This window comes from Lutra lutra, chromosome 13 (assembly GCF_902655055.1).
Source record: "Lutra lutra chromosome 13, mLutLut1.2, whole genome shotgun sequence".
Lineage (NCBI taxonomy): Eukaryota > Metazoa > Chordata > Mammalia > Carnivora > Mustelidae > Lutra > Lutra lutra.
The window spans coordinates 45,678,008-45,692,524 of NC_062290.1; the positions used below are offsets into that span (position 1 = coordinate 45,678,008).

The 14,517-nt window shown below is 46.4% G+C and overlaps 1 protein-coding gene across 2 annotated transcripts in view; it reads left to right on the top strand.

Moving 5' to 3' along the window:
* The window catches only part of ACER2 (alkaline ceramidase 2), a 32,229-nt gene that overhangs the window by 5,207 nt on the left and 12,505 nt on the right, over window positions 1–14,517 (top strand). The window contains exons 2-4 of one of the 2 annotated variants that reach the window (XM_047700083.1): window positions 1,919–2,033; window positions 2,755–2,896; window positions 10,964–11,102. In XM_047700083.1, the coding sequence (XP_047556039.1) occupies window positions 1,919–2,033; window positions 2,755–2,896; window positions 10,964–11,102 (396 nt within the window). The remainder of the gene's footprint in view (window positions 1–1,918; window positions 2,034–2,754; window positions 2,897–10,963; window positions 11,103–14,517) is intronic. The other variant, XM_047700084.1, reaches the window with a different exon arrangement.

A 14,517-nucleotide genomic window follows, 5' to 3' on the forward strand; every position in this document is an offset into this window, starting at 1 on the left:
GGAGAGGGTGGTCTCTGGGGCTCCTTCCCCTGGGGAAGGACTAGATAACCCCCCCACATGTGGCACTTACAGCAAGTGAGGTCAATCTCTCTGAACTAAGAGGAGAAGTTTGGCATAGCCTGTTGTTGGCCTGTTGTTGAAGAAGAGGAGTAGTAGAGTGATGATGTTCTAATATGCGATATGTATGCATTCACATAAATGCAAGGAAAGGGACTTGAAGACTGTGAACCCGAGGGCAACGGGTAACCCCCTGGAGCAGGATGGCAAGGAGACTTGAAACAAAATTACAGAACGGAACAGGAGAACACGTTTATGTCTAAAAGGAGAAAGATCAGTTTTGAGTTATCTCTGGTATAATAATTCCATTTTCTCCTTCTCCCCCTTTCATTCCTTCTCTGCTCCTGGAAAGGAGAGCTGCATTTAAATCGTATCACAGGTGCACAATGCAGGGATAAGTCAGAATTTTTAGAGAACCAGCGAAGAGTTCAGCCAAGGAGGTCAGAGTGTAGCTGGAGGGAAGGGGGGGGGGGCTTTGGAGGGGAAAATCAGCTCTGGGCTGTGGAAACAGCTTAGGGCCTGCCCCTGCTCTGTGGGTGATGGGCCAGCCTGCGGAGCCCTTCTGGACACTCATGCATTGCCCCTTGTAAAACAAGGGATGGTCTTGAAACACTCTCATTTTTACTCCTGAAGAACTCTTGTTCTTTAAAGGACTCCTTGGAAAGTCAAAGGCTGGTATAGTCAAACAACAGCTTACTGCTGACAATGTATGCGGACCCTCCGCCCAGTTCCTCCTTACTTGCTGCTTAGTGACTGAGAGTGGCCCTGTTTCTAAGCTTGGAGACTGCACCCTGGCTGGGACATCTGACACCATTTGTCCAAACCCTCACCCTGGGCTGCAAGTAGCTTATGGGCCTTTCCGGTGAGAAGGAGGAAAAGATCCCCCTCAGAGCAGATGAACTAGAAGGAAAGTACCGTTTTCTGCACAATGGGGTAGCCCCACTGGGGATTTCAGGCTTCAGTCTTAACCCCCAGCAGCAACCCTGCATCCATCCCACCCCGACACAGGATCTGGTTCTCCACTTGCCACTGACTGAATTCCCTCCTCTCTTCCCTGCCTTTCAAAAAGTGGTGTCCCTTATAACCTTTCCTGCTCCCAGATGTTGAAAGAGGCCTGCCTACCTAGGTCACTGACCGTCCCAGTCTTTACTGGTCTGCCTCAGGGGTCTGGTGTTGCTGATGTGTTTGGTCTAGTTGTGCACATGCACATTTTCCTACGGCTGGTAAAGCTTTTCTACCCAGGTTCCTTTAGTTCAACTCAGAGACCCACCCTCACGGTTCTCGTGGGGCTGCCTCTGTGTTGTTCAGCAGCGGGGACTGGACTGGTCTTTGGAAAGAGCCCAGGCCCTTGATTTTCTGGACTTCATCTGCCCCAGCCTCCTACCTGTGAAAGTTTTTTTCTAGTCTTTTTTTTTGTGTGGAATCCTCCTACCCTTCCCCAGCAGTGTTTTTATCGTTACTTAGTGTAGGCCTTACTTTTAAAAACGTACGTTCAAGTAGAGCAAAAGGCTTTATAGGTAGTCTTGTGCAGAAAAAGAAGATTCTTGGAATCTGGACAGGGGGCTTGGCAGCCTTCGTAGCTCGATCATGGGAGTAGCTGTAAAAATGCTGCGAAGAGACAGGAAGAAGCCCCCAAATGGCCATTAAAGAAGGATTAAATTTCCCCGTATCTGCAGTTAAAAAATAAAAAATACGTACATACATACATATATACATAAAAGCTGTAACAGCTTGAACAAGATGTGTGGCCACATCCATCTCAGTTTGGAAGAAGGGTCATATCTGGAACACGCTGCTTTGTTTCTTTGCCCTTTTACTTAATATTCATCTTTTCATTTTACATCCCCCCTCCCTCCCCCAGATCAGCAACGTCTTATTTTTCGTTTTACCGCCCATCTGCATGTGCTTATTCCGCCAGTACGCAACATGCTTCAACAGTGGCATCTACCTAATATGGACGCTCTTAGTTGTAGTGGGTAAGTGGATTCGTGTTGGAGCAGGGGCCGAAAGGGAGGAAATGGAATTCTGCACACTTCCTGTCCTAGTTGAACATTATGTTTTTGTAAACCAGAGTCACCCTGACGTCTCCGTGAACTTTTATTTTGCTTTGACGCCCGAAGGAGGACGCTTTTGAACACGGGCGGCACACCGGGGTGACTCTAATGATCATTTCATGGCTTACTTCTGTAACCCTGTTGGTGCTGTGCCAGCGCCATTTTCTGAGGACTTCGGAAGAAAATCACACACACACAAAGATTGAACTCTGATGAGACTTTAGTCTAATGGATCAAAACAAAAAAAGAAAATTCTCTATGTTTGATCTTTCATTGTTCTGGGAAATGTTTGTATAATTTCCATTTCCTTCCACAGGCGGATTGGGAATTCTTAACAGTGAGAGAATGTTGACTTTTATTGACTGCCTCTTCCCCTGAAGCCTCCGCGGAGGAGGACAGTGTGTTTAACTGTGGCATTATTCAAGTTCTGATGTGCTGACCTTGGGGCCCTGCTTGAAATCCTCTTTCTAGGCTTCAAGTCTGCATGCCTAGGGGGTGTGTGTTTCTTCCTTCAGCTGCTTCTTTCAGTGAGAGTGTGATCTGGCGATTGTGACAGTGGTTGGTCGAATGGCTGGCCTGTGTTGAATTTGTGAGTCTCTTCTTCTGTGGTGACCTTTTTTTTACTGGTTGTCATTGATTCTAGGAATTGGATCCGTCTACTTCCATGCAACCCTAAGTTTCTTGGGTCAGATGCTCGATGAACTTGCAATCCTTTGGGTTCTGATGTGTGCTCTGGCCATGTGGTTCCCCAGAAGGTATCTACCAAAGGTCTTTCGGAATGACAGGTAAGCTTGTGCTACAGTTTTGTATTTACTGCTGAGTGCAGTACCCAGTGTCAGGAAAACAGCAGGCAACGGAGCCTCACCTGCGATGAGCTTATCAGATACTTGTTTATTGTCCACTCTTTATTCTGTCAGACCGTAAACTGATGAAAGAGGGAATTTTAATATGCTTGGTGAAGAATTGATGGGATATTAGGGATAAAAAGTCAAATGTCTCCCTCATAGGATATGATCAAAAGTGGAAAGATTTTCAATGGGGGAGAAATTACTGAGTGGTAGTTCAAAGACCTTTGATTTTCTGCTAGAACATTTCCTTGAGTCCAGTCCAATTCTTTAACTTGATAAGTTTCTAGAAGAATTCCATTAAGGAATTGGTTCTTGTAGCTGTAGATCCCGTGGTTGTCAAATGGTATTGGTTTTACTTCTGCTAAGATCTAAACACACACACACACGCGCGCGCACACACACACTCACCCCTCCAACCTGGAAATCCAGAATTTCAGGAAGGGATGCATTTCAGTGTCTGTTGTGAGGCTTAAATGGTTATTTATCCAGTAAATATTTTTTTAAACAATTAATATGCATTTTTTTCTAGGCACTGGGATATAGCAGTAAATAGAACAGTGGAGTCTCTACCTTTGGTGAGCTCATACTGAAGTTGGGAAGCCTACAAATCAATGAACAAAGAAACAATGCAATGTTAGGATAAGTGGTACAGTTAAAAAATGAAGCTGGACAGGGGGTAGAGGTGACATAGGGTGCTCATTTGGAGTTTGGTGAGGGAAAGCCTTTCTGAGGAGCTGTATGAGGTTTGTCAATATCTGAAGGAACCAGAGAGAGTCAACCTCATAAAGATGAGAAATGCTTTTAGAACATATGACCCACATATATTTTTTTGTAGGACACTATGTTTTATATGGACCCATATGTGTATGGATAAATAGTCTAAACATAGATTCAGTTAAGCAAGCTGTGTGTACCCGGGGAAGAGCTATACTAGGAGAAAAAAAGAACTCCCTACAGTTTTCCTGGTGCTGTGAAGAGGAAGAGGAATTTTGGAGCTATTAAAGCCAAAGGCTGTTCTCTATGGATGGAGGTCGGGAAGTGTCCATAAAACATGCTGGCTACAAAAAGCACATGGTAGAACTGTGTGGGGGATATATATAATAATTTTAGAACAAATTAGCTAATTTCTTTTTGAGTTTATGACTGTGTGTGTGCACAGAAATGCCTAGTATAGGGCACCTGGGTGGCTCAGTCGGTTAAGCGTCTGCCTTCAGCTCAGGTCAGGATCCCAGGGTCCTGGGATCAGGTCCGGATCCCAGGGTCCTGGGATCAGGTCCTGTCTCGGGCTCCCTGCTTGGTAGGAAGCCTGCTTCTCCCTCTCCTATTCCCCCAGCTTGTGTTCCCTCTCTGTCAAATAAATAATAAATAAAATCTTCAAAAAAAAAAAAAAAAGAAAGAAAGAAAAGAAATGCCTAGAGGAGGAGGATAAACAACCACTAACATTGGCTATTCTTAGGAATTAGGGAGGGAGTAGGGGAGAGATCTTCCACTTTTGCCTTTAATCTACTGTTGTGCAGTTTTTTTGTTTTTTTTTTTAAACAAAAAGCACATGTTACTTTTTAATACTAAAAATGTGCTTTTCAACAAGGTAGGGAGAAAACATACTTCAGGTGAAGTAGCTGTATGGTGTTCATTGTACAGAGCAGGATTTGAATTACATAGTATTTTCTTTGAGTATCATGGAGCAGATAAAGGATCCTCAAGATTACTTATCCAAAAAACTAGAGTGAGCAAGCCAGCTGTTGATAAGAGGGGACACGAAGGGCGTTCGTGGTCTCAGAAGAAACATGGTCTCCCTTGGCTGTGGCCTTCTCCTCAGTGGAGGAAGGAGGCTCAGTGTGTGGCAGGTTGGCTTGGGTGGTCTACAGTTCCTTGTCTTGTTGTGCTTTCTTGTCTGGCTTCAGGAGAATGAGTGGGGGTGCTTAGGAAGCCTGGTGAGGTGGAGAAGGGGGGCAGGGTTAGGGCGGAGGCAGGCAGTGCCAAATAGCATCGTGAGGCTATCACAGGCAGGGGCTCTTAGGCTCTGGTGGAGGAACATCATTTACCTTGGCTTTTCCTGTCATGCTGGAAAGTGGCCACCAGTCTCCTCCATCCCTGCCCTTAGCCTGATGGGTGATAGGCAGAGAGTTGAGGAACCTCTGTGCTCTTAGATCTGATCTTTCAAGTCCTGGGAACTGAGTGGGAAGCCACAGACTGGAGAATGGTTTTGTTCGTGGCACTCTGGGGATGCCACTTGAAATTCCACGTGACTGTTTTTAGTGTGTTTGTAGTACAGAACTTTTTTCTTTTTCATTCTTCTTCTTCTTCTTCTTCTTACCTTTTTAAAGTAGGCTCCACACCCAGCAGGGAGCACAACACAGGGCTTGAACTCAGGACCCTGATTTCTAGACCTGAGCTGAGATCAAGAGTAGGATGCTTAACCACCAACTGAGCCACCCAGGTAGCCCCTGTCTTTTTCATTTCTTGAAGGGAGGAGTGAGGGAATGTTACGAGCCAGAGAAAAGAAAATGGGATAATGGATGTAATTTCAAAGCTTACCAACTTTAATAATGAAACCAAACCATGGGACAGAGAGGTGACTGCTTGGGACCCTTCTATTGCTGGCACCATTTCTCTGGGAAGACGTGACCCCACTGTCTTCAGCTTGGGAAGAGTCCTTTGGAGCCCTGAGCACCACAGAGGTCAATGTCCCTGGCTTTGGTGACTCCCTGGCTTTGAATCCTAGCTTCCCTGCTTACAAACGATGTGACTTGTCTGGACTCTTTTGCTTTCTGTTCCTCATTTGTCAAATTAAATAATCCTCTCATGAGAGGCTCTTGCTGGGCACCCTGGAGCACTAGAAACATGGTGGGTGCTCAGAGTTCACTTCCAGTACTGCCAGTAACACATGGAGATTTCTGCCTGGCATTTCTTTCTTTCTTTTTTTTTTTTTAAAGATTTTATTTATTTATTTGACAGGCAGAGATCACAAGTAGGCAGAGAGGCAGGCAGAGAGAGAGAGGAGGAAGCAGGCTCCCCGCTGAGCAGAGTCCGATGCGGGACTTGATCCCAGAACCCTGAGATCATGACCTCAGCCGAAGGCAGAGGCTTAACCCACTGAGTCACCCAGGCGCCCCCTGCCTGGCATTTCTGACATACGCACACGTTGAAGGAAAAAATGGGAACTGTAGAAGCAGATGAAGAAAAGGCGTGTGTTACGGGAAAGCAGCATATGATACATAAGGATTTCAACTCTATTGGTTCAGCTTCAACTTGCCAGTGACAGGGGGAGCAAGACGACCAAACCCCTTTTTGTGGGCCTCACTGCCCAGGACAGGGGGACCAGTGCAGCTCTGAATTCAAGTGGTAGCCAGACCAAAGACTTCATGTCAAAATCAGGATTTCTGTAGACCAGGGATCATGTGGCTTAGCTGTCCAAGTTTACCAGTTAATGTCTCTTTTTGTGACCTACACTTTGCTGGAATATCTTTTTTTAAGATTTTATTTATTTATTTATTTATTTATTTATTTATTTTTAAGATTTTATTTATTTATTTGACAGACAGAGATCACAAGTAGGTAGAGAAGCAGGCAGAGAGAGAGGAAGGGAAGCCGACTCCCTCCTGAGCAGAGAGCCCGATGTGGGGCTCCATCCCAGGACCCTGGGATCATGACCTGAGCCGAGGGCAGAGGCTTTAACCCACTGAGCCACCCAGGCGCCCCTGCTGGAATATTTCTAAAAACACATTAAAAGTAGTTCCCATGTGAGATTCCTGGAGAAGGGGCAGAAGAGCCTGATGGCTGAGTGTATCCGACAGACATGGCTTTGGGTAATAGATTTTTGTTTTTTGTTTTTTTTTTAAATTTTAAAAATTTTTTAAAGATTTTATTTATTTGTTTGACAGAGATCACAAGCAGGCAGAGAGATGGGGGGTGGGGGTGGCGGAGAGGCAGGCCCCCCGCTGAGCAGAGAGCCCGATGCGGGGCTCGATCCCAGGACCCTGAGATCATGGCCTGAGCTGAAGGCAGAAGCTCAACCCACTGAGCCACCCAGGCGCCCCCCCCACCTTTTTTTTAAAGCTGGTACCTCATTGTGCTTATCTGTAAACTGCAGATATTAAGAGTACCTTATGGAGCTGGAAATCTAGGGGGAGATCCCAGAAGGTGTATAGTATCTTGTCCAGAGTAAGGACTCAGTAAGGGCTAACGGTTATTAGGAATGGCTAATATGGATAAGTGTTTTGAAAAATGTCTAGAACAGCAGGGCAATTATTAAAGTTTATCATATAAATAGGGATAATTGGCCAGTTAAAAAAAAATTCTTCTATCTTGCCTAGAATGTCCTAAGAATCGTCATACACTCAGCTGTTGATGATTATTAGTAATGTTTAGACATTTTTGTGATGAGGAAAAAAAATCTCCCTGGAACAAAGAACTACGATGGGCGAATTGTTTCCATTTCTTATAGATTTATCCTGCTGTGATTTTTATGATTTTGCCCTCACTTTATAACCCTATCCAGTTTTTGAGTCCCGAGTTACCAGGCTGGGGTCTGGCCATGAGGCTCTGGCTGGATGACTGGGGACCTGGGCCTTGGACTCTCTGGGCCTTATCAGTTCCTTCCTTAGAAAAGGACATGGAGGGACCTGCCAGGACCAGATGCTGTAATCCTGTGACTGTCATGGGCAGGGGTTGTTCTACATAGATTACATTTTAGTCCTAAAAGTTAGTTTAAAGCCATGGAATTTTTTTTTTTTTAAGATTTTATTCATTTATTTATTTGAGAGAGAGAGAGAGAGAGAGAGAATGAGAAGGGGAAGGTGAGAGGGAGAAGCAGACTCCATGCTGAGCTGGGAGCCCAGTGTGGGACTCTATCCTGGCACTCTAGGATCATGACCTGAGCAGTTGCTCTACCAACTGAGCCACCCTAAAGGCACCGTAAAGCCATGGATCTTAACCAGGGACATTTCCATTCCTTGAGGGACATCTGGGAAGTTTGTGAACAGGTTTTGGTGGTTGCCATGATGGAGGTTTTATCATCCGTAAAATCCGTTTCACTTTGGAAGAGTAAAGGGGGCATTACCAGGTATTTGCTGTAGAAAAGGAGCACAGGGTCTGACAGGGTTGCAAACCTCTGCTCTAAAGGGTGGCTCCTGGAAGCACCAGCAGCAGCTTTGTTACGTTATGTTGATGGTGTTGGCTGTTTTGATTTGGGGAAATTGAGGAAGCCAGGGTGATCGGGGTACCCTGACCTGGTGTTCCACTTTGAGCCCATAATGGGCTGGAAGGTGGAGAGCCCAACCAGAGACCAGGGGTTGCCAGGTGTCACTGACATGACAGCATTCTGTCAGAACGCTACGCTCCTGGGTATGGCCAGCTCTCTTGTCCCCAGGACCTCAGGTGACTCGGGTCAGGTGGGCTGTCTCTGTGGCTTGTGTGGACTTCTGCCGGTTGCAGTGTTGTCTGCGTGGCCGCCTTTGTGAAGCGCATTCCTCTGCAACCTCTGGACCGACGTGGGCGGTGTCTGGCTCTCTTCTCCTTAAAGCAAGTTGGGTCAAGCTTGCTGCCTTTGAACTGTTTGGTAATACCCTCCAGAGCCTTTGGGGATTGCTACACCAGCCCCGTCAGGTTTTCCCTGAGAGGAGCTATTATTCACAAAACACTATTTAAAATAGCATTTACTCTCAAACACTGGGAATGGTAACAGTTAATAGTGGATTTTATTAGCACATGCCATGTACCAGGCACTATGTTAAGGGCTTTAATGTTTCTAGAAACACCATGGGGTAGCGGGTCTTCATTTTCATATGGGAAACACAAGGTTTGGAGGGTTTCAGAACTTGCCAAGAGGTACCACAGCTACTAAGTGATGAAAGCAGCAAGCGAACCCACATCAGTTAGCTGGAAAATCTGTGCTTACATCACTGTTGCCTTCACTAACTCTTGAACAGTTGATCTAAAGAATTAATGCAACTTACAAGCTTTTTATTTATTTATTTATTTATTTGACAGAGAGATCACAAGTAGGCAGAGAGGCAGGCAGAGAGAGAGAGCGGGGGAAGCAGGCTTCTCGCGGAGCAGAGAGCCCGATGTGGGGCTCAATCCTAGGACCCTGAGATCATGACCTGAGCCAAAGGCAGAGGCTTTAACCCACTTAGCCACCAGGCGCCCTACAAGTGGTTTTGTTTTGTTTGTTCTTTTTTTTTTTTTTTTTCCTGTTTATCCAGTCTAAAAAGGCTGAAAAGCTCAGTACAGATTATGGAACCTGAAAAACCCAGTGAAAGAGTTATTGTGGGTCTGCAAGGGCCATTTGCAATGACGGGGTGGGGGGGTTGTGGGTGGGAGGGGAGCTGCGGGCTGTCATCCTCTGGCTGGAGCAGATAGCCTTTCCTCCAGTAACTTAGGATGCCAGCCAAGGCCAGGAGGAAAACACGATTCTCCTGAGGATTTGCTGCCTGGACCCTTTCCTGCGTTCGTATTTTTTCTCTGGTTGAAGTTCAGGGCTACAATTCTTGTTCATTCTGGTCAGAAAGTTGGCAGCTTGATCAATGATTTCCTGCACCTTGATGATAAATGGTTTTCCTCTTTAAGAGATAAATTTGTATTTTGGAGGTTTCAGTGTGCTTTGATTTCTTTATAATGGAATTTCATTCAAATGAGTTTCCCACTGTGACCTGTTCCAGGGCTTGCGGCCAAAGTAAAATTGCCAAAGTAAATTGTGCTAATGAGGAATAAAGAAACTTCAGGAAAATCATGTGCTCCTAAATTTCAGTCATGGATGAGACCTTGGGGATCATCTAGTCCAGCCTTTCATTTTATAGATAAGGAAATGGAGTCCCAGGGAGGAGAGAAGGAGCATGTTCAGGATCACGTCGCCACTTCTGGCTCTTTCTACTGAAAGTACATCCATTGAAGGGTGTGGGGATGGTGTTTCTTGCTTCCTTTTTTTGTAAGATTTTATTTATTTGAGAGAGAGAGGAGGAGAGAGCATGCACAACATGCGTACATGTCCAAGAGTGAGGGGAAGGACAGAGGAGGAGGGGGAGGAACAGAGGAGGAGGGAGAAGAACCAGTAGACCCCCTACTGAGCATGGAGCCCCACCGGGGGCTCAGGGGCTCATTCTCCCAACCCAGAGATCATGACCTGAGCAGGAATCAAGAGTTGCCTGCTTAATGCACTGAGCCACCCAGGCGTGCAGTTTTTCTTTTAAACTAGGGAACGTTGTGGTTTGTAAATGGTCCCTGTTTTCCTTATAAAGCTCCTCCAGGTTCACCTTGTGGAAATGAAACTGGCAGGCTGGGTCCTGTGGGCCAGAAGGGTCCACTGCCTGCTTTTGCAAATCAAGTTTTATTGGCGCACAGGGGCACCTGGGTGGCTCAGTGGGTTAAAGCCTCTGCCTTTGGCTCAGGTCATGATCTCAGGGTCCTGGGATCGAGCCCCACATCGGGCTCTCTGCTCAGCGGGAAGCCCGCTTCCTCCTCTCTCTCTCTGCCTGCCTCTCCACCTACTTGGGATCTCTGTCTGTCAAATAAATAAATAAAATCTTTAAAAAAAAAAAAAGGTTTTATTGGCGCACAGCCACGCCCATTCCCTTCCCGCCAGTCCACAGGGCAGACTTGGGAGCTGCGGAGGTCCTAGGACCTGCAAACCCAAACCGTTCCCGCTCTCACCCTTTACAGAAAGACTTGCTAGAACCTGCTGTACAACTTCTGAAAAACATATAGAAAACAAGGAACACTAAGAAAACAGTTATCCATGTCTGACCCTCGGGGACTTAGATGGATTCTCATTTTACCATTGTCCTGGCTAAATGGCTGTCAAATTTGTGGTTATTTCCGAAGGATGAACTGCTAGAGGTGGAATTCCTGAGCCCGTGAGTGGGAGTGGGTTTGAGACTCCTGGCACTCAGTGCACAACTCACTTCTCAGCTCGCTCTCCTGCCTGCGGGTCCTGCGCTCGGCTAGCGTTCAGCAGACCCACCAGAGCTCCTTGGCTAACTGTTTGGTTTACTTTCGTTGATTCAGGGGCAGGTTCAAGGCAGTGGTCTGCGTCCTTTCTGCGGTGACAACATGCCTGGCGTTCGTCAAACCGGCCATCAACAACATCTCTCTGATGACCCTCGGGGTTCCTTGTACCGTGCTGCTCGTTGCAGAGCTAAGGAGGGTGGGTGCCTTTGTTCTTCTCCCCTAACCCCTGACTGTCCCTGGGTTGGGAACACAACAGCTTCTTTGTTTTTTGGGATTTTTTGGTTTGTTTTAGATTTATTTATTTGCGAGAGAGAGAGCGCACAAACAGGGGCAAGGAAAGAGGGGGAGGGAGAATCCCAAGCAGACTCCCTGCTGAGCTCAGAGCCCGACGCGGGGCTCAATCTCATGACCCAGAGATCATGACCTGAGCTGAAACTGAGAGTCAGATGCTTAACCGACTGCACCACCCAGGCGCCTGGCTTCTGTTTTTTGTTTGCTTATGGCTTTGGTTTTGGGATTTGTTTTTTTATTGCCCTCAAGTGTGGAAGAGGCGTTTAACTCTTCACATACACTTAGTTCCTGACTGTCGGGTTGGGAGCACATTGGATGGTTTAGCTCAAAATGTTAATGATCGCACCTCCAGAAAGAGGCAAGCAGCTGGTTCGTAGGTGCAGTGCACTAGCTCGCTGAGCAGGAACATCTCAAGGATGTGGCGGGTGCCTAGGTGAGCCTGCAAGACTTAATTCTGTACAAAGAATAGATTTGTTCAGAGGAGATGACCAGGGAGAAAAGTCCTAATGAGGCTGTTGCATTCACACACAGAAGGAAAAAGAAATGTCTATATATAAGGCACCAAGGACTCCAGGCACAATACCGTGGATGGCGCTAGTCTCTCTGACACTTAGTGTCTTAGTTACAGCCTGTCAGGTAAAGCCTTTGCTATTTGCGTAAGGATTTTCCTTTGGGAAGTTGTATGCTCAAGTTCAGGTTGATATCCAGAAACAATTTAGCCTTGTGTGTACATGACCTCTCCTTTAACCCCAAAATTTATCAAATCACTGCCCTTATGGTGGTACTCAGAAAATGCTGCTTTTTCTTTGTGCCCATCTTGAGAAGTGCATTTTAATTCATGACTTTCTCCTTGTATCTGTCTTCCTTTGTGTGAGAGTTGCTCTGTGCGATGTGGCAACAGCTTTCTCTCAGTCTCTGTTTTGAGAGGAGACATGTGGTTCTTCCCACTGCTTTGCCTCTGGCGGCTGCTTTGAATGCTTGCCATACCGGGCAGGGTCAAAGGTGACTGAAGAATTTAAAATAGTGTCTGGCAGAGGAAGGGTGCTGTCCAGTCTTGTCTGTTGGCTTTCCCCAGTAGCCTTGAAGGAGTGGAAAATGGAAAGACTGGTTTCAGAACACTAATAGGATTTTGAAGCTCTTTGGAAACACACAAATTGCCAATAAAGAAATCTGAAATGGATTTGTAATCATCTGGGGGTGCTGGCTGATATTAGGCCCGAATTGGATAGAATGTTGAGGACTTCGTTCTCTTTCTTGAGAATTCATTGCAATCTAGTTCATTTTAACTCTTGATGCTATGTTTTGGCCTAAAATTTTGTTAATTTTACACCAGCAGCTTAAGGAAAGAGAAAATATTTTTAATTCAGGGTACTTAAATAAGGACAAATGAGGGAAGACAATGGTTAGGGGCAGATTACGGTTTTGAATAATTCTGCTTCATGAGTGTCGCTTTTAAGCAGAGAAACATTTTCTTTATTAAGATTTATTTATCTGAGAGAGAGAGAGCATGCGCATGCACACGAGCAAGGGGAGGGACAGAGGGAGAAGCAGGCTCCCCACCTCTGAGTAGGGAGCCTGACGTAGGACTTGATCCCAGGAGCCTGGGATCATGACTTGAGCCAAAGATGCTTCAACTGAGCTACCCAGCTACCCACATTTTCCTTTAATACTCTAATCTTTGTATATGATTACAAAGAAAATCATCTGTTTCATACTTAAAAATCTTAGCCTCTGAAAAGCTAGCCATCACTATAGCTCATTAGGAAGTGCCCTTCCTTCCTGCCAGGTCTGTCAGCCTCTGGATCATTCCGTCCATTCTCCTATACATACTTTATTCCTGTAAATGGCCTCCTGGGTCCTCACCCCTTTTTAAACAGTCCTTCCCATTGGAGCGTCTCCTGTCTTCCCTAGCTCTCACCTGTGCCCAGTCCAGGTCTGTCTTAAACCACCACCCTTTCTCTTTTGTCTGTCACAGCCCAGCGTCTTAGAAGTGTGTATTATATCTATCAGTGATTTTTACACCCAACAAGGGGCTTGAACTCAAGACCCTGAGATCAAGAGTCACATGCTCTACCCACTGAGCCAGCCAGGCGCCACAGCCCAACGTCTTTAAAAGTTGCCTTTAGGGGCGCCTGGGTGACCCAGTCGTTAAGCGTCTGCCTTTGGCTCAGGTCATGATCCCAGCGTCCTGGGGTCGAGCCCCACATTGGGCTCCCTGCTCTGAGGGAAGCCTCCTACCCCCTCTCCCACTCCCCCCGCTTGTGTTCCCTCTCTCCCTTTCTGTCAAATAAATAAATAAAATCTTAAAAAAAAAAAAAAAAAGATTGCCTTTATCCCTCAGCTCTCTTTTCTTCTCCAGCCCACTGCCATCTAGCTCCTGCCTCACTTCAGCACCCACGCCCCCCTGGGTTGTATGCCCAGTGGCGGTTCCTCAGCCCTCCTGTATCTTACGAGCTCTTCGCTTAGCTCTTTGCACAGTTCACGCCCCTCATGCTTGACGTGCTCTTCCCCATGCCTGCCAGGAAGCCACACCCGCTGGGGACTCCACTCATTGCAGCCGCTTCTCTTCAGTCTCTGACATGAGCTCCTTGTTCGCTACACACGTTTGCACGTGGGGGTCCTTCAAGGTGACTTCTGCTTTGGCTTTCCTCTCTCTACACTTGGCCCTGGAAGATCTCACCGACAGCTGCAGCGTTCATTATCAAACATGTGCCAATGACTCCCAGGTGTGTGTGTGCCTCTGTCCTTCCTTCTACCTTCACCATGGCGTGTCTAGACACCTGCCCCACCTCTGGGTCCGCCCCTCATAGCCATCTCAAATTAAAGTAGGTTCCTAATCCGACTTTTCTGGTTCTGGTTCTCCTAGTATTTCCAGCTGCAGTGAATGGGAGCACCGTTTACCCATTTGCTCAAAGCAGAGGTGTACTCCCTCTTCCTTCCCTGAACATCCCATCGGATCCTTTCGTTTTTCTATTAGTTGACATTGCAATTGACATTAAGTTCAATATCTTCAACATGGCCCCTGCATGCCTCTAATAGTCTCTCTCTTTTTTTTTTTTTTAGCTGATTTTGCAATTAGGATGAAGTTCAAAATCCTAACATGGCCCTCTCCGGCTGATCTGTCCTTCACGAATTTCCCCCTTTCATTCTGTCCTCTTGCTTCTCTGACCTTCCCTATCCCCCAGGTCCTTGTTCATGCTGTCCCTTCCTGACTCTCCTGCTTGGCTCACTTCTGGCTCATTGTTAACTCACCTGTTTGGCTCCCTTGCCCCTAGCACCTCAGACTTCTTTCTGGCATCCCTCCCAATTGTAATTAAAAA